Below are 23907 nucleotides of genomic sequence, written 5' to 3' on the forward strand. Positions count from 1 at the left end.
AACTTTTTCCCTCTCACATTATTTTAATAAAACGTTTAAATACATGACAACCACTAATGCTAATCTAACTACTTCGTGCAGTTCTATCACACTTGTATGGTGAAGAAGTGCAACGCCTAGCTAGCAACACGCTTAATTTTAAGTTCTGCTATGGGTTAAGTCAATGGGTCAGAAAGCTAAACCTTGCACCAGAGAATTTTGCCATTTATGATCTTGGATGCACCCCTTTGTTTCTCATAAAACAGTATATGTATTCTGTTCAATCTTACGGGGAACAGAAAGGTCCTGTACTACTAATACAGGGTACTTCCCAATGGTGGTTTAATATGCCAACAGGTCATTCAGACCTGTTTAACGCTGGATTTTCTGCAGAAAGGGGTAATGCCTTATTAAATTGGGGGCATACAGGCTGGCACTTTGAGGCTGACAATGCCATGTAGATGCTACAAAAGAGTGCATGCATTAGTGTCACCATTCCCTCAATAAACGCTTGTCTGGAAGCACCCTGAGTGGCCTGCTCCCCACTGAGTGGATCATGCCGGCAGGGTGCAATGTTTCCTTGAAATACACAGACTTTACCTGCCATAATGATGAGCACTGAGCATCTTGCTAATTTATTGCCATCAGAACCTTTATAGGATTAAAGAGAACAAACAGGCACCTGTGATATATTCAAATAAATATTTGAATGTTAAACCTAAACATAGAACAATAAAAGCCTTTAAATCAAGCTAGTGTGTTTTGTCATGAAGCATAACACCATCATGCTTCACTGCTGATGCTTGATTGTAAAGGGAGGATGTTTAGCAAAAGAACCTGAACTCCAATAGTTTGCTAGTCATGCATCTTCCCTATTCACATAAAAGACAAATGTTAGTCACATAGCTCTAAAGGTGACTAGTTTTCTCAGATCTAGATCTGCTTTCCTTTGATGGATCAATTTCTACATTTTAAAAAAGGCAGTTTTTGGAAAGTACTGAACTTCAGTAGATGTCCACCTTCTCCCACTAGTTTGTGAGGGCTGCCTTATCTGTCTAAATCCTATGCATAGTTTCTTAGGAGCAAATATGTTGAAGACAGTGGGCCTTGCTTCTGAGTAACTGCACACAGGATTGTACTGATTATTAGATGCAATAGGTAATATTCAGCTAACTTGTTCACTACTGCAACAGGCGGCCCGCCCACCAGCACACCCTCCCCACATCTGCTCTGGAGGGTTGGGGAAACCCCTAGAGCAGACTTAGGGGAAGGGGAGGGAAGGCCAGCTGCACTAGCGGTAACCTTTGTCCTCATTTAGTGCTATGTTGGCTACAACCCAGTCTTAGGGTTCCTGCAGTACGAAGGAAAGATCCTTTAGCATTGCCAAAGGATCTGTTTGGGGCTTAATGGGCCCATTGCAGAATCTCTGCTGTCTTTCTCCCCTGAAAATTTGTGCTCTGGTGGAAAAGGCTGTATCTCCCAATTGTGGTAGAATCCCTCCCCCCTCTTCAGCACCTACTGGAAGAGTTGCCATGATGGAGCCAGGTACCATCTGCTTGCAATTTTGCAAAACAAGAATTTGCTGGTGAGTATATTTTTTGAGTTTCGCTGACCAAGGCTGCCTAAACTGTCCTCTTGCATAGCCACCATATAAACCCTTGAAGAATGAATTCATATTAGGGCTATAACCCAATTAAATCTTAGTTAGCTGATTATGTGAAACTGAATTCAGTAGGACTTCTGTGTAGACAGTCAGGCTTACACTGTAATTTAGTCATTCAGTGGGGCATACTCCCAGATAAATGGGGCTAGGACTGCAGCGTTTAGCTTTTAAACAACACAATTTTCTATTGGGCAAATCATCAGCTCACAGTGCAATCCTAACCATGGCTACGGAGAAGTCCTTGCAAATTCAGTGGGGCTTACTCCCAGGCAAGTGGTTAGGATTGTAGCCTTAATCAGATTTGCAGATGAACTACTAAAACAATAGTTCTGAAGATTTTGTTTCTAGAGCATTAATAAGCCTCTACTATTAGTTGGAGCAAACCTCCTGGAACACAGAAAGATCTACAAGCGCGACTAGCCCCATTGATACTGCTGCTACCGTTGCTACTGAGTATTTGCATAGCACTTTGCATCAGCAATGTACATGATGTATTGGAGCAGTTTGCATACATTATCTCTAGAATCCTTACAAGCAGGTAAATGGGTGTTGTTACAGCCCCTATAATTGCAGGTGAGATACTGAGAGAGAATGGCTTGCCTTTGGCAACTAGTGTGTCCATAACAGAGGCAAGAGTTGAACCTGGAAATTGTGTGGTTCATAGGGCGGTCTCTTAGCAGCTGGTGCTATGCTCTCGCTAGTGCATGATGGCCTCCAGTCACACACCTACAAGGAAAGTATTTGCTCTGTTGCACGGTTGTGGGAGATAATGGGAAGAAAGCAGGGATGGTCCAGGTATAATCCATGTACGTGCATTTTCTGGAGAGGACAGAATGGTGTAATCTCGTGGAATGGTACCTCTTCTAGGCACGTTGTCACAAATTTCCTACACGCACGTGGTTCAGAATAGTTTGCTCTCTGCTCCTTTACCATGAATCCCTTTCTTTGCAGCTGCTTGGCCCTGCTCCTTTCGCAGCTTGCATGGTTTGTTCTGTTTCTCCCCTATGGCTATTCTTTTTCCTCCCCCCGCCCACATGTCAAAAGAAACACACAAAGGAGAAAAGATCCTTCAACATTTATGCAATTACATAAAGTGGGAAAATGTTTCGGATTACACCCTCCCTTTTCCCCATTGCGCACTTACAACCCTCTGTCTGTGACTAGCCACTGTAACTTTCCTGCAGAACTAAACTGACCCAATGCTGATCTCTTAGTTGCTATTTGTACATGTGAGGGTTGCAAGATTACAAGCTCTCTTTCCTTCTTGGTTGCTCACTGTTGCTTAATTAGCTTCAGAGGGGATTTTATCTTGTGTATCCTAGGCACAGAAGACAAAGAGTCATGACCCCCCCCCCCTTCAGATTACCCTTCTAGAGGTGTTGCATACTTAGTTGCAGCCTTTGATGTCACTGTTTTTTTTAATAAGGAGGCAAGGGCTCATACAAAGTTTGCATCCCTCCCTGTGGATACTGTACAAGGACATTTTCAGGGTTCATGATTCCTTATGCAATATTAGTGTTGCTCCTTACCTAATTTAGAATTAGTTAGGTTTCCTCTCTCCTTGGCAAACTAGTTGGGGCAAAAAAAAAAGGTGTAACTTCATACGGGCAGGGCATCTCCCAAAGCCTGCGTTTGCATCTCAGTAGCTCAAAAGACAAATAAGAATTCCACTGTATCTTTGATTTTAATCCAATATATTTAGAGGCCTGTGTATGTATTAAGGAGGCTTTGACAATTAAGGTTGGCAAATGACAACCTTAACACTATATGAATATGTTAAGTATGTGTTACAGTGAATATCAACATAAATAGTTGAACGTCCCAGACAAATGTGAATGTCTGAAAACTCAGAGATAAGATGGTGATTTATATCAATTGCCTGAATGTGACTGGTATCAACATTCAAGGGCTTGCATTGAAAAAGTGAGGAAACCCGCATTTTCATTCATAAAATTCATCTGGGACTGTCAGCGTTCACATGATGTTCATCGAGTTTTGAACATTCAATGTTTTGCATACTGAAGGTAAGCATGTGGTTTTGTGTATAAACAGAACTGAACATCTACAAATGCTGTTGGCTTTTGAACTTATACCAATAATCACAGACACTCTTTCATACCTGATCCCACACACACACCTTGCATTCTCTAAGGCTTTGGTGACATCAAGTAATCTGACAAACTAAACACAGTCATCATGAAATCAGTCTAAGTTAGGTTCAAGGTAAACATTATGACAGCACAACTCACATGTTACAATATAGGTCATGCCAGTTTTCTATAAAATTCCATTTAAAGTGCAACATGGTCATGTTCCCCTACCTCATCTCCCATCTTCTCCCTCATCTATTCACATCCAGTAGGAATCATAGCCGGTCTCGTAACCCCATTGTAGGAAAATGGCCTGGGAGAAACTGTTCAGCTGAAGGTTTGAAGAGGATTCAGGTTCATATTGCATGTCAAGTGGCCTCTCTTTATACCTGTAACATCTAATTTGGCCTTGAATTGCCCTGGCATGAAACCTCAGATTGCTGTATGCCAATGTAGTGATCCTTCCTGACAAATACGCTGGACTGCATGTGCACCATAATTCTTTACAGATTAAAAAAAATGGCATTCAAGCTTATGAGAATCTCTGTCCTGCACTTCGCTTACAAAATCCTCAGGTGGTGGTAAAATGGAATCTTTTCAGACTCCAGGTTGGATGTGCTCTTTTTGATTGCTCTCTCATGCAGTAAAAATGTCCTTGCAAGTAGAAAACTAGAACATCAGGAAGAGAGGTTCTAAGACTGGCCTCTTTTCTTTTTTCTTCTAAAAATGGGTTTATATAAATATAAATAAAAAATAAAATGTGGTCCTGTGACAAATGAATAATATAATGCTCCTTAAGCTTCAGAGTAGTGAGAGGGAAGCGCACTGGACCAGCATGTGCCCAGGATGTTCCATCTTCTGCAGTTAATAACAGGGAAGCTTTCTGAGCCAAGCCGCTGTCAAAACGTTTTTCTTTGGCACTTGGAAAGGGCCTGAACAATATGATACAGGTCAGTGATAAACTAAAAGAAGGATAATTGGAGTTTTATTTTGCATAGGTATACGATGGATTCCTGCATTGAGCAGGGGGTTGGACTTGATGGCTTTGTAGGCCCTTTCCAACTCTACTACTCTATGATTCTATGAAGTTGCATTCTGTCATATATTTCATCATTTTGTGCCAGGGTTTTCCTTGATAGCATTCTAAAGACTTCTGTGCTTGGACTTCTTCACCCAACTTAACAAAATTTATATACCATAAAGACATTTGAGATTTCTATGGAAAGTGGCTTTATTAAGAGGAACATTTTCCCTCTGTTATCATATGTGCATATCTTTGTATTTATTTTACATTTAAATTCACTGATATATTAATAAGTAATCACTAGTCTGTTAGATATTTTGTGTGAAGTGTTGCCTTTGTGTTTGCTATGAGTCCCTGAGTTTTCCCTTGAAAGAAACCCAGTTTACAGCAACATTTGCAAATGTACTGAATTCAACTTTTCTTGGCACAGATTTTTTGTATAAAAATTAAAATAAAATTGGAGAGTAGACACTTTGAGCTGTATCCAACACTAGTCCTACTTAGAGTAGTCTATTAATTTCAGTTGGTCTACTCTGAGTAGGATTGGCACTGGATACAACCCACAGCCTTGCAGCAGCACCCCAGCAGCTACTCTAGCAGCTGTGGAAGGAGTATCCAGTATCGATGCTGTAATTTCCCTGCTTATCAAGGAAGTGGTGGTTCCAACCCAAGCAAGTCAGCTCCACTTGAAAGAGAGACAAGAGATGGAGCTCTGGAGTGTGGGTAGATGAGCTTCAGTTGGACCACAATGGATCTCTTCCTGCAATGGGAAGGCTGGCTGGCTGTTCAATTGGATGGTGACATTGGGAGACATTGACCACTGGTTGTTCATCCCATCCCCTCAACCAGCAAAGGAGACATTTTCTCATGATCCATCCAGATAACTATATAACAGCAAGGGTGAAGGAAGAAATTTGGAAGCAGGCTTGTAGGGAAAAGGGAATTATGCAGTGCTGTTGAGGACAAAGAGATTCTCATAAAACAAGATACTAGAGAGAGAGAGACGAGTATGAGCCCAGCGCTCATATGAAGCCAGCAGTTTGAACACTGCAATGAGATCGCTACACCCTTTGTGAAAGTTGGAAGATCTTGCCAAGAATAACTCTTGCTTTCTAAACGATCGCCTTGTTGGTTCCTATTTCACAGTATCATTGATATGGGCCAGTAACGCCATATTAGCTGGATGCCTGCCATGCAGTTATTCAGAATAGGAGAGCTGTTCCAAGTGCCGTGGGCTTCATTGTGCAGCAGATTATTCACTCTGTTACTGCCACCCGCGAGCAAAGTTTTCTGACTGCCACTGCAGGTGTGGCCCTGGCCAGCTGTGTCAAATCCAATGTGCTCCAGCCTCTTTGCCCCATTTTACAATGAATTTTGTTGGGGATCTCCTACAAGGAAGAGAACAGCGGAGTGACTCCAAAAATAGCCATATTAGATGAAGCCAGTGCTCCAAGAAGACCAAGCCTTCTTGCCTCCAAGTAAAGCCACAACAGAATGCCTGACCGACAGCATCACTGACAGGATAGGAGAAGTAGTGTAGTGATAGATGGCTGCCACCCAGTCCTAGCTTCTTGAAATCAGCAATTCAGCAATATCGTCACTGTGCTGTTGTAGCTCCTGACTGCACTGGACAACAGCTGGGCCTTTCTTCTAGCATGGATTTGTATAATGCAATTGCTTTTTGCCAAATCCCATGGGCATGATTTCCACAAGTTAACTGCCTGCTGCAGTACTTCCTTTGGAATGTTTGGAACCTGCCACTTTTCAGTTTCAGGGCTGACCTAAATAAAAGGCAAAAGAAGGACTCCGTTGGATCCACACACAGGGAATCAAGGGGAGCCGCTCGCTCCCTTTTCGTGGCCATGCACTCAGCTACCTTCATCGCTGATACAGCTTCATGATGCCAATGCGGTGCAGGCTCTTCCACAGCTCGGCTTCCAACAGCATATCATGGTTGGCATAGAACACCAAGGGCTTCTTCTCGAGCTCATAGTAATGATCTGAAAATATCCTGTAGTTCTCTGTAATGAATCCATAAGCGCTGACCTAAAGGAGCGGAGGAAGCAGAGGTGAAGCATGAGCTACGAATGAGCACGGACCAAGGCCCATCCTTCCATGTTCGTTGTGTGGTCTATAGCCCCACCCCCTCCCCTCACAACACCTAACTCCTATCCACACATAACAAGCAGGGTGAAGCAGATGGCTCATGCTTCAGGTAACACATAAGAAGCAATTTGCTCATTTTCACCACAGTGAGATGCAGGGTTTCTCACTGCAGTTGGAACATGTGCATCTTGTTACAAGGAAAATGCATTAAGGCCACTGTTGGCTAAGTGTACAAGAGTCATCTTCACCACTTTCCATACTGTGTGAAGTCTCCATCACAAATAGTTTTAAAGCTCCACCCTTTGCTATCAAGTTATCAGGTACTGGAAAAGTTAACAATGTAAAAGACTATTACCTGATCACAAGTATGTAGAGCTGTTAGAAGCATAAGGGCTCCAGTGCTGGGCATGTAAAGATGTCCAAACTGACTGTTCATTATTTCTGATCTTAAGAACCTGTAAAGAGAAAAGGAGAGGTATAGTAGAGAACTTTATGTGTTATTGACAAAAAACGAAGACATCTTTACCAAATGGCTGCAGTTGTGCAAGCAAAGGGCCATGTAAAAATCAGGCGAGCAGAAACATTTCAAACCTCCAGCCTGCTCTTCACCATGACATGCTAGCTTTCCACATACAGGGAACTTTTGTTGAAAGGGTGCTTTCAGACAAGTGCTTCTCTTGTGCGTTTTGGAGGTGGTACAGTTCTGTAAGAGGGCTGCACTATGTGCCTCACAGCACATTTAGATTGGCTCTCAGCCATCTCACATGATACAAATGGGGTCTTCTGTGAATGAAAAACAGGATTTCTGCACAAATCCCCAGAATTTTGTCTTCCACCCAAATTACCCAAGTGCCTCATGATTCCCTCTGTCCCTTCCACCAGCCACAAATCCCAAACATGGTAGGGAAAGAAGAACAATCAGAATATAACGACCTCGCCTCTGTTGTTCACGCTCTGGTAACTTCAAGATTGGATTACTGTAATGCGCTCTACGTAGGGCTGCCCCTGAAGACAATTCGGAAGCTTCAGCTGGTGCAGAACACAGCTGCCAGACTGACGAGGACCAGTCGGTCTTCGCATATAACACCTGTCTTGGCGCATCTGCACTGGCTTCCTATTTGCTTCCGGGCGAGATTCAAGGTGCTGGTTCTTACCTATAAAGCCTTACACGGCGTGGGACCTCAATACCTTGTGGAACACCTCTCTCGATACGAACCTACCCGTTCACTTCGTTCAGAATCTAAGGCCCTCCTCCGGGTACCAACCCATCGGGAAGCCCGGAGGGTGGTTACTAGATCTAGGGCCTTTTCTGTGGTGGCCCGAGTTGTGGAACAGCCTCCCCGCAGAGGTACGCCTGGCGCCTACACTTTTATCTTTTCGGCGCCAGGTAAAGACCTTTTTATGCTCCCAGGCATTTTAATTTTCTTAACCATTTTAATCTTTTAATCCGTATTTTTAATTTTTGTCGTATTGTGTTTTTGTAGTGTTTTTTGTTGTTTGTTTGTATATGTTTTTATGATTTTTATTATGATATATTGTATTTTATCTTGTTTGTTCACCACCCTGAGAGCTATTCTGCTAAGGGCGGTATATAAATTGAAATAATAAATAAATAAATAATAAATAAATAACAGACGTAATTGGCTACTCACCCATTCTACAGTGTAAGGCAGTGATGGGGAACCTCTGGCCTGCAGATCTAATCAGGCATAGCAGGGGTCCTAATGGTTTGTGAGATAGTTTTCCCAAAGCTACATCCAACATCATAAATGATGTCAGATGTGGGGCACATAAAGGCACAGCTGCAAAGGACCAATTGGGAGCCTTAAAATTCACTCCTGATTGTTCCTTGGCAAGTGGACCTTATATTGGCTGCCTTTTAAATTTGGTGCCAAATGTAAACCCCGCTGGGATTGGTTCTACTCAGGAGCTCCCAATCAGTGCTCTGGAGTGGAGGCGACCCCTGCTGAAAGCAGGGGATGAAGTTGGTGCCAAATGGGCTGATTGGTGGTGACTTCAGGTCATGCTGGGATCAGCTACATTCCAGAGTTTCAGTCAGAAACTCCAAAGTGTGGCCAATCCCTGCTGACAGTGGGGCTTGAAGACAGCTCAGGATCTGGCCCACTGTGCTGAAAGTGTTCCTCACCATCCCCGCTATAAGTGATTTGTACAATAAAATGTGGGTTCTTTTCACACCCACCTGTCCCACCAACATGAAAAGTAAAAGTAGTACATATATTGCTGTTGGGCAATATCCAACTTAATCATATTCAGAGTAGACTCACTAAATAAATGTGCTTAATTATATTTATTTCAATGGGTCTACTTTGTGCATGGCTAAATTGGATATCACCCATTGAACATGTTAAGGGTGAGAGAGGTGTAGCCCTTCAGATGTTGCTGGAGTCCCAACTCCCACCAACCCCAATTTGCATGGCCAGAGGTCAGGGTTGATGGGAGTTGTAGTCCAGCAATTTTTGCAGGGCCACAGGTTCCCCACCCCTGCAGTAGACGGTAAAGTCCTGTTAAAAACAGGCTTTGTTGTGGTGTTCAAAGCATTACCTCTGTGTTAGGTAATACATAAATTCAGGGTGAAGCAACTTGAACTTTCCTGCAGATGCCTCAGATCCAAAATATTGCTGTGGGCTGTGGAAAGAGATAGGGAAAAAAACCCGTTTTGTTGCATATCAATAACTGGAGACCTCTCAACTGATCCTACAAGCCAGTAAAGAACGTGAACAATGGTACCATTTGTCGGGGACCATGCTATCTGATAAAATGCTGAACTTATGGTGAAAAAAATAAACAGCGCCCCAAATTTCTAGGGCAGGCTCAGAAATGTGGGACAAGAAGTCCCATTTGGTCACTTGGGGCAAAATATCCAAATGGGGCCAGGATCCAAAACTGCCTTTCAACAAATGGAAGGGCTTCTTCATTTTGTGGAGGGGACTGCAATCCAGCAGCAGCAGGAAGGCCAAGGGAAGTGATTTTTGCTGATTCCTCCTTCCCTCTAAAACTTCCAGTGCTGTTCTGGAGGGTCCCGCTACTCTCTAGAGCAGCCTTTCCCAACCTTTGGGTCCCCAGATGTTGTTGGACTACAGTTCCCATAATTCCTGTCCACTGGCCGTGCTGGCTGGGGCTGATGGGAGTTGTAGTCCAACAACATCCGGGGACCCAATGGTTTGGAAAAGCTGGTGTAGACAATACTGAACTAGATGGAAAAATGGTCTAAGTCAGTGTAAGGCACCTCCCTATACATCAGATAGTATTGGACTACAACTCCCATCATTCCTGTCCATTGGCTATGCTGGCTGAGGCTGATGGGAGTTGTACTCCAACATTTGGGGACCCAAAGGCTGTGAGTCTGGAAGGCTTCAGGGAGAAGAAATGTGCTTTCCAGCTCCCCACCCCACCCCCAGCAGGAACATCCTGTAAGCAGAGCTCCGCTCATGGAAACTCTAGACCCAAGCCAGTGTTAATATTCAGTTAAGTAAGTGAAACACTGAGCTACTTGAATGGTGCCCAAAAATCTACCATCTCCCTGTGTGCCTCATGGTCCCAGCCTTTCCTCTCTTAGATCACTAATGTATGAAGAGGTTAAACACACATGGGTCAGACTGAGGTTGCAACGCTGCCACTCAGAGCTTGTAAAGCAATCAAGGGATTTTCCAGTAATAAACACACCGAGATAAAAGAGACAAAACCAAAACAAAACAGGCGGTTCTAGAAAAGAAATCAGAAAGGTAAAATAAAGGGAATTGCCACCCACATGCTTGCATCGATGTTTGTGCAAAGCAAGACATTGTGCTTCTCCCCTACATTAGGATACATGAAGCTCACTGTGTGGAATTGCCCCCTACGCCGATTACTCTTAAAGCATGAAAAGAGAAAGCAAGAGACACCCAAGCTTCCCCCCACAGTATCAATGAACCATCGAAAGATCCTTCAGTAATTACAAGAACTTTGCAAGAGCATCATCACACCAATGAAGTTCAAGCTCAGTACTACTACATCATGCAAGCTGCATCACAGAATACAATCCCATGACCCAATAGCGCTATTTGTGTATTCTGCACACAGTTAAGGAGAGCACATGAATGGGAGGTGAGGCCATGTTTAACAGCCCCTCTCTCTGCCATATGTACATAATGTGCAAACGTCTGAAGGGAAGGCGCTTCCATGCAATCTGGAAACCTCTCAGCAAGCCATCAGGGTTCCAGATCCCATAGAATCCTGTAACCCTCCCTTCCTTTCAGACTTTTGAGCAGCATGCACAGGTGCCAGAAGGAGGCGCTATTCAGTGAAGACTTGCTTTCGGCTTGCATGTTCTCTTGCACTGTGAGTGGAATGCCTGAACAGGGCTAGAATCATTGATGATCCAAGGATTGGAGGAAGCATGTCTACAGTTGTAGAACAAATATGAAATCAGGGAAATGCACTATAATCCTCAGAAATTTAATTTCTGTGAGTACAAGATAGCATGATACTTTTTAGAACAAGGATTTGTTGTATGAAAGTCTTTCTACTGTAGGGTTAGCTTGCCAACCTCAATGGTTGCTCTCTGAGCTGTCTCACTAGAAACTGGAAGCATTGAGACATTAAGTTTGAAAAGAGACCAGGGGGCAAAAATGAGACCAAAGGAAGGTCAACACAGAGAACTGTGCATAGCTGGGTGTTCATGCTGAATCTGCCCTGGACATCTCCATGAGGGCTGAAGCAGCCCTGAGAGGACAGAGAAAGAGCACCTACTTACTCATCACCCTTGTCATAGCCCTCTGGGACCGGGATGCCCAGCATGGCCGATCTGAGCATGATGTAATCTCGTATATCCGAGGGAATGAAAATATAGCATATGTTCTGAAACCAAGATAGGGGAGGAATGCAAAAGACAAACAGATATGTAAGAATTACATGTTGGACCCGTAATAAAAGGTTGCAGCGTGGAGTGCTCTTGTTTAGGGTGCCAGACAGCTACACATACTCCTGTCCCCCTAGTTTTCCATTCCCACCCACCCACAAGCCCAATCACATTTGCAGAATAGCTAAAATTATGTGTTTACCTTGCCCTGTGGTACCTGTGTGAAGCCATATTCTGCATATGCAGTGAGGGAATTTTTCATAGTGTTTACTGTGAAACCATAGAAGGAGGTCTTAGTCCCAACATCTCTCTCAAAGCCTTTGGTCACTGCCCCATTGAGTCTGTAAGGAAAAAAGAGACCAGAGCTCTTTTGAGGAGCATACAGGTATTAACTGCCAAGGAACAATAATTAAAATGGCCCAGGTATTTGTGCTTTTGTTTGGAAAGCTCTACAACTGGAATCCCAGGGATTGTTTTACCTTCCATACCCATTCCAAATTGAGTTTGGGCCCTTCCTGAAAGGAGTTGCTGTTCCCTAAGGATGGAAGGATCTATCAATTTCAGTTCTCTCCATCTTTCATTTTTCCAAACTTAAATTTAGTTCTCCATATTCTACAGCAAATGGCAAACTTTTAAAAAAAACATTTAAAAAACAAATTCTTAAGCATTTTAGTGCAAATTTCTAATAAACACACATTTGTTTATTTATTTTATTTTATTACATTTAGCCCCATAGCCAAAGCTCTCTGGGCGGTTCACAACAATTAAAAACATATATACAAATTTAAAAACACATTTAAAAAAAACAATTTTAAAACTTTTGCAAGCAACTTCTCCAAATATAATGCATTTTTAATTTTATTTTCACTAATATATTTGTTTTATGCACACTTTCTCCTAATATATGCATTTTTGTAGACACTGGTTGGTTGGAGAACTGCATTGCAAAATTCAAGTAAGTGCACATTTGGAAGGATGGCTGTGTTTCAGCTCTCATATTGTTTCGGAAAGTGCGAATTTGATAGATTCGACTTTAAATGCGAATTGAATCTAATTTCTCCCCTATCCCTACTGACCCCACTGTACCTGAAGACAAAGTCATGAGCATCTATCTCCTTGCCTTGACGAGATCCATTCAGAATTCCACCATTCCCAACCACAGCACAGCGGATGCATCCATTGGGCAGCCTGGTCTTGCTGAAGAGCCTATTATTGGCAGAGTCATTGAGGAGTTGCACTGTGGACGCGATGGCTGCACATCAGAACGCATTGATGCACATCAGAAGAAGGTTGGAATGAAGCACAAAAGGCCAATGCATGTGCCTCCACCCCCTCATTGATTGTGTTATGCTTTGTTGTGAACCACTCTGAGAAAAGTGCATACAGAAAAGCATCATAAAAACAAAGTGACTAAGGGCTCATCTACATGGTTGTTTAGTGCGTGTTTGGTGCTACTTACTTACATCCTCTTTTAATTTGCATGGTTCACATGACTTTACAGCCAAACAGAAGATATCACAGTTTCCCCCCTGTAAATCCATACTAACCCAATCCTCTGATAATACAAAAATGGAAGGAAAACACATCTTCGCCCCATATCTCTAGTGCTTCTAGACACTTTGTTCCACTGCTTTTAGGTGGGTGTGTCAATAGTTCCCCTCTCCACGCCCACTCCCTCCTCATCCCTTCTTTCATTTCATTTCCTGTATGCTAACAAACAACTTTTGGCTGCTCTCCCCCATTCTGCAAGTCTTTTTTATGTTGCTGCGAACAGTACCTTATTTTTCTTTTCCCCCTTGCTTGTGTGCAAAAGCATAACACTGCTCAAACAAAGATTTGTGTTTCAGCTGTATTGTAAATAATTGCCTTTCCAGGTTGTAAATGAAACTAACTGGTAGAACAAACTGAGCATGTTCAGTTGCCAAGTAACTAGAAGGAGTGGAAATGTTAAATTAGAGGGCATGGTCATTAGGAAACTGCGTGATTGATCCTTCCTTTCTGTGTGAATAGGAAACAGCAGTTTGCAGCTAACATTGAGCCCTTACTGTGGACGGTGCAAATAGAAAATGGAGGTAAAAATAGCGTCTTTAGTATGAAGTTATGCTCCCATGTGGATCAGCACTACAACTATGAGTCTGAGAAACCTATAACATCAGTCACGTCAGAGATGAGTTGCTGTAGACCAGTCATCCTAGTGTGCCCTAGATGCTTTGGACTCCCAACTCCCACTGGTCCCAGCCAGCACGGACAAACATCAGGCATGGTGGGAGTTGTAGTCCAAAATATCCGGAGGGCTCCAGGTTGGGACAGCAACCATACATCATTGCCTCTTACAATTAACTAGCTGAAAACAGATGATATGACCTAGTTAGTTTGGGGCGGAAAGGATCCTGAACTGCAGCAGGGAACTGAATGCAATGAGCTGCTAATCTGTTGGAGTTCCATAGAGCTCTGTTACATCCATGAGTCTATGAACTGAATACTGGAATGGCTGAATGTAAATAATACGCTGAGAATTATGAAGGAAGATATGACTCTGTTTCCACCAAATAAGATAAAGGAACTACTCACTCCCACCCCCCACAGCACCAGCTTTGAGCAGCCTTCCTTTGGGAGAGTGGTGTGGGACAGAAAACTGTTTTGTTCAAAATCTGAGCAACAAGTCTTGATGAACCAGTTAAGAACTGCAGCAAGCTGATTAATGATTTCAGGTCTATGTCTACAATATAAGAAATTGATCCTGAACGATACTTGTTTTGAACAACTCAATTTTGTGGTAGCTTGAATTCTGGAAAATAATGGAGGTTGAAGCATTTGTTTGAGCTGCCTTTGTTCTTTCTCTCCCTTTTCTCCAGCTGGAGCTCCCCACTCTTTCCTATCAGTGGCATGGTGGGGGGCACAGAAGTCCAGAGCCCCACCCAACAGAATTACCAGGAAAAGCCCTCAAATGCCACAGGGTAGGCGTGCCACATTTTGAAATAATACATATTACTATCTAAAGCAGGGGTGGTGAACCTGTGGTCCTCAATGTGCTGTTGGACTCCAGCTCCTATCAGCCCCAGCCAGCATGGCCAATGGCCTGGGATGATGTGAGTTGTAATCCAGCTATTTTGGAGGGCCACAGCTTTCCCCACCCCTAATCTAGAGAGAAGGGCCCAGTAAATAGGTGAAGTAATATAGACAGGATGGTATTCAACACTAGCCCTGCTCAGATTAGACCCACTGAACTTAACAGATGTCACTAACTGAGGTTCATTGGGTGGCATTCAGCTAACATTTTGTGCTACTGCTAGCACACCAGGATTCCCCCTCTCCTCCCTCCATGTGTGCTCCATGCCATCCCCAAATCTGGTCTGGAAGGTTAGTGGAACTCCCAAACAGATTTTGGGGAATGTGGGAGAAGAGGGGAACATCATTCAGTTGCCCAAGGAAAAATCCTTGCGCTGAGAGAACAATCTATGTTGAATTGTTATGTGCCTTCAAGTCGATTTCGACTTATGGTGACCCTATGAACCAGCAACCTCCAATAGCATCTGTTATACATCACACTGTTCAGATCTTGTAAGTTCAGGTCTGTGGCTTCATTTATGGAATCAATCCATCTCTTGTTTGGCCTTTTTCTACTCTCTTCTGTTTTTCCCAGCATTGTTGTCTTTTCTAGTGAATCATGTCTTCTCATTATGCATCTAAAGTATGATAACCTCCGTTTCATCATTTTAGCTTCTAGAGACAGTTCTGGTTTAATTTGTTCTAACACCCAATTATTTGTCTTTTTCACTATCCATGGTATCTGCAAAGTGCTCCTCCAACACCACATTTCAAATGAGTTGATTTTTATCTTATCCGCTTTTTTCATTGTCCAACTTTCACATCCGTATATAGAGATCGGGAATACCATGGTCTGAATGATCCTGACTTTAGTGTTCAGTGATACATCTTTGCATTTGAGGACCTTTTCTAGTTCTCTCATAGCTGCCCTCCCCAGTCCTAGCCTTCTTCTGATTTCTTGACTATTGTCTCCGTTTTGGTTAATGACTATGCCGGGGGAATTGATAATCCTTGACAAGTTCAATGTCCTCATTGTCAGCTTTAAAGTTACATAATTCTTTTGTTGTCATTACTTTAGTCTTGACATTCAGTTGTAGTCCTGCTCTTGTGCTTTCCTCTAACTTTTAACAGCATTCATTTCAGATCATTACTGGTTTCTGCTAGTAGTATGGTATCGTCTACATATCTTAAATTATTGATAACCCTGTAATTTCATTGGATCTACTTTGAGTAGGAGTTACAACCCATTACCAATTAAAGAGGGTCTTCCCACTGTAAGACCCTTTAGTTCAGAGTCTGAAATTACTAAACTGCAACACAATTTCCTGTGCAACCTGGTTGCAGAGTGGTGTGTACATGGCATTCCCAGGGAGGCTGGTGCTAACCCTGAAAGAGTTCCTTCGCCAGCACATGGTTTCTATGCTCAGTTTCTCTCAAGACAAAAGCTCTCACTTTCTTCCTGCAACAAAAACTCCCTGCAGCCACCTTTTCCCCTTGCTGCTTCACTTCTGTGTTTGAAGAGTGTCCCTCATTCGCTTACAGTGAAGAGATTCAGGGCATCAGCCGGCCAGGCAGACAGTGCACTTGGCAAGCAAAGAAGAGTGAGCATGGGGTAGCAAGTGAGATAATTCCCAGAAGCCAATGGGCAGAGGCAACAATGGAGTGGGTTGTGCCAAAGCCTTTTGGTTCAAGTTAATAATCAAAAAGACACTGGGACCTTTTATTTGGGCAAATGTCACAAGATGTTGATACCAGCATTTTCAAAGACTTTTCTCTCCCTCCAGATCCAAGTCTTTAAAAAGAAAGCACAGACTGTGTGACATCCACTGGAACAATGATAATTCTTGCAAATGTTGAACATCACTAAGACATTCGAACATTTAAAAATTGAGTGGCAAATAGGTGAAGAAATACTCTTTCCCTTCTCTTCCACTACCCATTTTTCCATCTCCTCTAGTCATTGCTTCACAGTAGCCATCCTTTCTATATTATGCCACTGAAAGCATGCAGCAAAACGCTACGCAGAATCAGCTCATAAGAGGTAATGAGGAAAGAAATTTCTTTTTGGTCATAGGAATTTTAACAACTTTCATATTTGGCTTCGCTCCTAACATATGAACAAAGATGATATACGTCCCCATGAGGACTAGTCACTTTCTTCCCCATCACCCTGATGTCAACCAGGGGGTCTGTGGCTGCTACGTTCCCCACTGACTTTGGCCAACTATCATGTGGGAGGCATCAAGAAGAAGCAGCAGCATGTGAACATAAAGTGAGGAAAGAGATTCTGAGTACAGCTGCAGATAAGATGCAAGGATAATACAGGCAATAGCACCATCCCTGGGCTTTAGGTCTTTTGGGTGGGAAAAGAGCTGATAGCTGGGCTGACTCTAGTGTGCTCTCTCCCATAATGTGGCAATGATCCTTATGGCCAGTACACATTACAGGCCCCTCCAGATGTCTTTGGTATTGCACATTCAGGATGATTTGTGCTCATGAAGCTTTCAATACTGTTTGTGCCTGCTAATGTCTTGGGGCAGTCATGGCGCTTCATTTCCAGTCAGTGCATATCCCATAACATCCTGCTGAAATCCTGCAACTTTTTATGCCACAAATGTTCTGGTTGAATTTTGTTGCGCTGTAGTCCCTCCAGACAGCAATAATGTAGTAGCACTGTGGAAGCACTGCAAAACAAACTAAAGCAGGTCTGGGCTGGACTAAAGTGGGTCTGGAGTGAACTCGAACACCACTGCAGAAGTGTTGGCTTTTGGGTAAGATTTTTTTTTAAAGCCTACCTATGTTATCAAATCAATCAGGGCTTGGAAATTCTGGATACTATCGTTGGTGTAATCCACTGAAATATGCACAGTTAAAAATGTAAATATGTATTTGACAAAATTGAAATGTTCACACTAACTGTGTCCAGACAATATGGTAAGCCATCGACCATGGCTGATGTGAATGAGCAGCATGGTAGCACACACTACCGAATTGCTTCCACTGCGCTCCTCTTCCTAGAGGCCGTGGGAGCAACAGATCAAAAGCCTTGGCATACAGTGATGTCCAAACCAATGCTTGTGGTTTGTTTCTCAAAAACAAACCACAATTGGAAAGCCAAGAACAAACCTTGACTTCAGATACTGTTGTTTTTTTTAACAAACCACTGGGTCAGATGTCACAGTAAGACATGGGCCATGGTTTGTTGCTCATGCTAAGGGATGAGCACAGTGGGAGTGATTTCACAGCATGCGTTGAATACAGCCATCGAAGTTATGAGTATCAACATCAGTTAATGGGGTATGCCAAGTCCCCATGAAAGTATATATTCTGGCTTCATGTAAAATCAGTGTTATTGCATCATCTGAAAGACACTGGAAGGGATGGCATTCCCTGTGCATGATAAAACTTTGTTGTCCTGAGATTTCAAAAAGCCATGGGCAGTGGTTGTTCTCTTGCTCTCATCAGGATTGGCTCATGTGTATTCTGGCCACCTACCCTTCCTGGAGCAGAGCCATGTCAGCCTAGCTTAGAGCTAGGACAATTAGATCACAGTGCATGCATCCAATCTGACCAAACATACAAGAGAGTTCTTATAATACAGCCCTCTATAGTCCTGTCCCAGCCCATTACCTGCATATGACAAGCCACGCCAGCCATAGGGGACGTTGCGTTCTTTCAGCCTGTCCCAAGTCTCCGGGGTGAAGTGCTGCTCCCCCATCAGGACTGGAATCTCAAAATCAAATTGCTTCCCAAATGTTGGGTCCATCTTTATCTTGGACTTTAATGACCGGGGGCATAAACTGGACTGAGATAGGCTGGGAGTGAGTAAATCCTAATGTGGTAGATGTTAATATCAATCATTATTTCTTTGGAAAGACTACTTAGGTAGGTCACTGAGAAGATTGGCACAGTACATGCAACAAGCATAACAAAGCCACCAGGGTAGATCCCGAAGTTATATACAGAAGTTCTCGATTACAACACTTATAAACATATATTTAGCACTAAACATTTTGCAATGCTGTAAACAATTCTGCACTCAGGAAACTCAAATGCTCTGATCAGAAGCAATTAGCTTAATGGGGTGAGTCTACCCCTGAAGGATCAGGTCCGTAGCCTCAGGGTTGTTCTTGATTCCAGGTTGTCCATGGAGGCTCAGATTTCGGCAGTGAGCCGGGCAGCTTGGTATCAACTACACCTCATACGGAGGCTGCAACCCTACCTCCCTATCCATCAGCTCCCACTGGTGGTACATGCCCTGGTCACCTCTCGATTAGACTACTGCAATGCGCTCTACGTGGGGTTACCCTTGAAAACGGTCCGGAAATTACAACTGGTGCAGAATGCGGCGGCTCGTTTGCTTACAAACAGCCGCCGCCGTGATCACATCACGCCAGTGTTATTTCATCTACACTGGCTTCCAGTTGTTTTCCGGGCCCAATTCAAGGTGTTGGTATTAACCTTTAAATCCCTATACGGTTTCGGTCCAGTTTACCTGAAGGAGCACCTCCAGTACCACCAATTAAGCCGCCCGACTAGATCAGCCACGCAGGGCCTTCTCTCAGTCCCACCAACAAAAACAGCTAGGTTGGTGGGGACTAGAGAGAGGGCATTTTCAGTGGAGGCCCCCACTCTCTGGAACTCCCTCCCGTTCGATCTTCGCCATGCCCCTTCCCTGGATACATTTCGCCGAGCCTTGAAAACTTGGCTCTTTGGACAGGCCTTTGGGATCTCCGGGGTGGGCTAATTTTTCTGTGATTGTTTTATAATTGTTATTGATTGCCCTACATGGTTTTATACTGCTACATTAGTGTTGACTGCATTGTATTTTATTTTGTATTATATTGTATTTTACTGCATTTTAATGTGTACGTCGCCTAGAGTGGCTTCGGCCAGATAGGCGACACAAAAATTAAATTTATTATTTATTATTATTATTATTATTATTATACTGACTTAAAAAAAGAAACAAGACTTGAAAGAACTTGTCATCTTTGGTTATTGACAAATGGCATCGTTTGGCACTGCTAGAAACACCGCACCATACTAAACTGGGAGGGCAGGAAATAAAAGTGGAACATTGCACAGGGATTTGGGATACACTCTCTGGGCAATGCCTTGTTTGGCCTGTGCATTTGTGCTAAGCCTAGTGTGGGATGAAGCTACATGGGAGATTGGAATAGCCCCAATACAACTTATGGATGTCAGGTGCTCTAAATCAGTGCAACTGACCTCTTAACAATTCTTCTGCTTGGAAAGTGTACTGAGCGCCTGTAATTGGTCCATTGTCTGTTAAAACCTCTGATGGGCAGCAGCTGTTGGGCCACTAGTCTAGGGAATTACGCTTGTGCTGAAGGTTCATTGTTTAAGTAGTGCACTGTTCTGACTGATGCTGCTCAGGACTACACAAGTGTCCCAACACACTCTCTCTCGCACATACACTCACGCACACACTCACTCGTAGCAGTTTTGCTTTGCTATGTTTTCCCCTTTCCTTTGTGACTGCTCTTTCCTGCATTTGAGAAGGTACACTGTGACAAAGAACTGATGAAGGGATAATACTAACACCAGAGCGGAAGCTGCAGTCAGGATACAGGGAGGAGCGGGGGCTGTTGGGGGAGACCCAGAGTTATGGGAGGGTGTGGAGAAGAATCAGGGCTCAAGGAACTTTCCACCTCCTAATTAAACATCAGAAGAGGAAGCCAAAATTTGTTCCTCCTTTGTTACTGTGTGTGAATCATTCCAAATTTACTTCTATTGTCCCACAAGAGTTTAAAGTCGTATATTAAATAGCATCACAGAATCTGACATCTAATTCGCATTATCTGATGCATTTGTGCTGGCTGTGTAAATACTCTGCCCGTGATTAAATGCCTGTCACTGACATCAAAGGCAGATTCAGGCGGACTGCATGGATAACATCTGTCATTTGATGATTTTAATGCCAAAATTCAAACTCAAATTCTGGGGGCCAAATACCAATTTTTGAAGTCAAACACAGATAGTATTTGGATTCTGATGAGAACGTGCATTGCAAGCATTAGAATCTAAATGTTGAATGACACTGTCAACTTAAGCACATTCTCAGCTGCTTTTTAAATACTCAACTTGTGGCCACAAACGTTTCCAGAAATTCTGGTTTTATTTATTTTGACTGAAGACTTTTTCAAATGCTTTTCTTCCACAAGGAGTTTTAAAATGGCTTACAATGAAAAATGTGCAACAGCAGCCAAATTGTCTGATAATGTCAGTGATCACAGGGGCCAGTGTGATAACAAGGATATTGCTGGCTGTGGGGGCAGAGTGAGTGGAGCACTAACAAAGGAAAGCGATTATCACCTCACGAAAGGATCTAGCAGATGGAGGATGGACCTCTTCCAGACAAAGTTACTGGAAAGCACACTTGTTCTCCATTTACTGAGCATGTTCCAGGGCCTCATATCTCTGAAACTCTCTCTCAAAAGAAGCATACATGGCCCCATCTTTGTTAGCTTTTTAACAGACCTTACCACCTGTGAATACCGCTTACCATGAAAATCCTATTCATAGGGTTGCCATAAGTCAGAATCGACTTGAAGGCAGTACATTTACATTTTTTACATTTTTGTTGCAGTCTACGTTTATTAAAAAGTGTTGTGCTGGGTTTTAAAACTGCTGTTGCATTTAGTTCTTTAGCAGGATTACTTCCTATTAATAATAATAACAACAACAACAAGGAGGAGGAGGAGGAGGAGGAGGAGGTTTCAATTATGTTTGTAAGCTGCCTTGGAGGGCCTCTGCCCTGAAAGGTGGCATATAGATTTCTGGGTAAATAAGTTAACTTAAATTAAACAAACGTCCCTGCAGCTTGTGCATCAGTCTTTGGCAACTGTTCTTTCCTTGCAAATTAAAATGCTGAGTTGATGAGGAAAACGTAAGATCTAGGTTCAAAATCTATTCAAACCATAGATATAGTAGGTGGCCTTGGGTACATCACTGTCTCATAATCACTGATCCCTTGTTGTAAAATTGGAAAAGTAACCTTTTCTTCCTCTGTGGATGTGTATGAAGGCAAATGAGTGAAGCATCCTGAAGCATTTTGTGCATTATGTTGAATCTAAACCTAGGCTGCAATCCAATACACACTTACCTGGGAGTAAGTCCCACTGAACCCTATGGACCTTACTTCTGAATGTACATGTATTGGATTGCAGCCTTAATCATGCTCAGAACCAATCCACTGAAATCAATGGGAATTAAGATAGTCATGACTACATCTAGTTCTAACCCATTATTGATGTTTATCATTATAATTTATAAACTATTAATAATTTATACAGGACCTATATAAACTACTATATATTTTGGAAAGTTGATTGTTCCATATGCATTTGAACACCTCTTAAGATATCAACCAAATTTTACATGATGGTTCTTGAGATCAAGCAGCAGGTTTTTATCTATGTCTGGATACAAGTGAACACCATTTTGAATCAAGATAGTGAAGTGAACCTTTCAAAACTGCACTGATTTTGGGGTTTCTTAAGAATTCCAAAGCAACATAGAGTACAGGGCTGCTGGTTATTAACAATTTATAGTCTGTAATGATAAAAATCTTCACAATGGCTTAGATTCAGATTTAGCCACAACTACTTTAAGTCCCACTGATTTCAGCAGGTATGTTCTAAGCGTTAACCAAGTCTGGATTCAACCCAATACATGCTAAACTGCTTTTGGGAAGGGAAGGGAACAAACTGCAAAGAAACTTTAATGCTGTGAGCACACTAGTCTCCTACAGCAAAGTGTTTCCATTAGCCACACCTGGAGGGGGACCAGGTTGATTGCTGATCAGTTGCAAAATATCTTTAAAGAAATACATTCAAGCTGATCCCACCAGGTTTTACAGTAAAAGGGGTGGGGTTTAACAAGCATAGTGTGCCCCCATTTTCAGAAGAGAGATGTGGAGACACAGTAGAATTGGCAGAACAGTTAGTGTGTTTCTACCCTTAGTATGAAGGATGGACTTGTTACCTTCTCCTTGGGATGATTAAGAGTTTCTCTCTCAATTGAATCTTTGGCTGGGATTCCCCTAGAAGTAAAACAGAAAATAGAAAATGACTTTTCACTCACAAACATTTGTACATTGCACACTGAGAAGCCTTCACTGATCCAACAACCCTTTCTGAGGAACTTCTACCTGCTTAATTCAGAATTCAGAGCAGAATCGCTGAAGGCAACAAAGATGATTTTGATCTGGATCCTGTTATAGCCAGAAGGCAACTGCAGATTCATGATGTCAGAACCAGTTATACTGGTCCAGCCATTGCCATCTAAGCCACAAGGGTTTGTATTTAAGAGAAGTGTTAAAAAGCACTAGTATATATCAACATTGTATTGTACTTATGTAGATGAAGCCAGTGGCACTGACTGACTGGAGTGAAAATCAGGATGTTCAGTTGCTCATGGAACGAAACACTTTGTTGTTCTAATTCTAAGAGGAAAGCGAAGTTGTCAGTATGGCTGGTATTAAACTGGGGCAAGCTAGGGACTAGGAAGAAATCTAGGAAGCCAATGGCCAAGGAGCACCAAGACAAAGAAGCTGAAGGAGGGGAGAGTGCCTTGTAAAAAATGAGCCAAAAATGAGGAATATGAAAGAAACATGGTGTCCGAAGGGGAGGGAGAAAACAGTCAGTTCCTACCCAAATGTGCCATAATCCCTGGATTTCCATTTTTCGTCTCTAGCCTTTACAGAACTCAAGATATAAGCAGGTTCCACTCCACCTTCGCTCACCTCTTTATGATGCTTTCTTTGATCAGACCATGGTTGCTGACATCTCGGGGAATTTCTTCTTGCACTAGCCCTAATGTCTCCTGTTGCAGCAGTCTGGAACACAGTAAGCAAGCAGGTGGCAAAGTTACGTACAATGTCCCCGTATTATTATCATCATCATCATACTTGAAAAGAAGCCTCTAAGTGGTTTACAGTGTTGTAAAACAAAATCAAACCAAATTGCACATTTAAAACAAAACATTTAAAAGAAACCATCTTAAACATTATCATCTTAACATTAACAATAAACATCATCAGAACCAAATAACACATTTAAGACAATACATTTTAAAAAACTTAAACATTAATATAACTTAAAATAACTAACAT

At 42.6% G+C, this 23907-nt stretch overlaps 1 protein-coding gene and 1 long non-coding RNA gene across 4 annotated transcripts in view; one reads left to right on the plus strand and one right to left on the minus strand.

Annotated features, from left to right (window-relative positions):
• The window catches only part of LOC133379985 (uncharacterized), a 100580-nt gene that overhangs the window by 12845 nt on the left and 63828 nt on the right, over positions 1-23907 (plus strand). The window lies entirely within an intron of this gene.
• ST6GALNAC2 (ST6 N-acetylgalactosaminide alpha-2,6-sialyltransferase 2) overlaps positions 4946-23907 on the minus strand; it is a 47271-nt gene continuing 28309 nt past the window's right edge. For 2 of the 3 annotated variants that reach the window (XM_061616322.1, XM_061616324.1), the window contains exons 2-10: positions 23539-23631; positions 22779-22836; positions 18399-18600; positions 12807-12972; positions 11923-12061; positions 11616-11719; positions 9425-9508; positions 7218-7317; positions 4946-6802 (exon numbers count right to left, since the gene is read on the minus strand). In XM_061616322.1, the coding sequence (XP_061472306.1) occupies positions 6635-6802; positions 7218-7317; positions 9425-9508; positions 11616-11719; positions 11923-12061; positions 12807-12972; positions 18399-18600; positions 22779-22836; positions 23539-23631 (1114 nt within the window). In that variant the 3' untranslated portion in view covers positions 4946-6634. The remainder of the gene's footprint in view (positions 6803-7217; positions 7318-9424; positions 9509-11615; positions 11720-11922; positions 12062-12806; positions 12973-18398; positions 18601-22778; positions 22837-23538; positions 23632-23907) is intronic. The other variant, XM_061616323.1, reaches the window with a different exon arrangement.

The sequence above is a fragment of the Rhineura floridana genome, chromosome 3 (genome assembly GCF_030035675.1).
Source record: "Rhineura floridana isolate rRhiFlo1 chromosome 3, rRhiFlo1.hap2, whole genome shotgun sequence".
Lineage (NCBI taxonomy): Eukaryota > Metazoa > Chordata > Lepidosauria > Squamata > Rhineuridae > Rhineura > Rhineura floridana.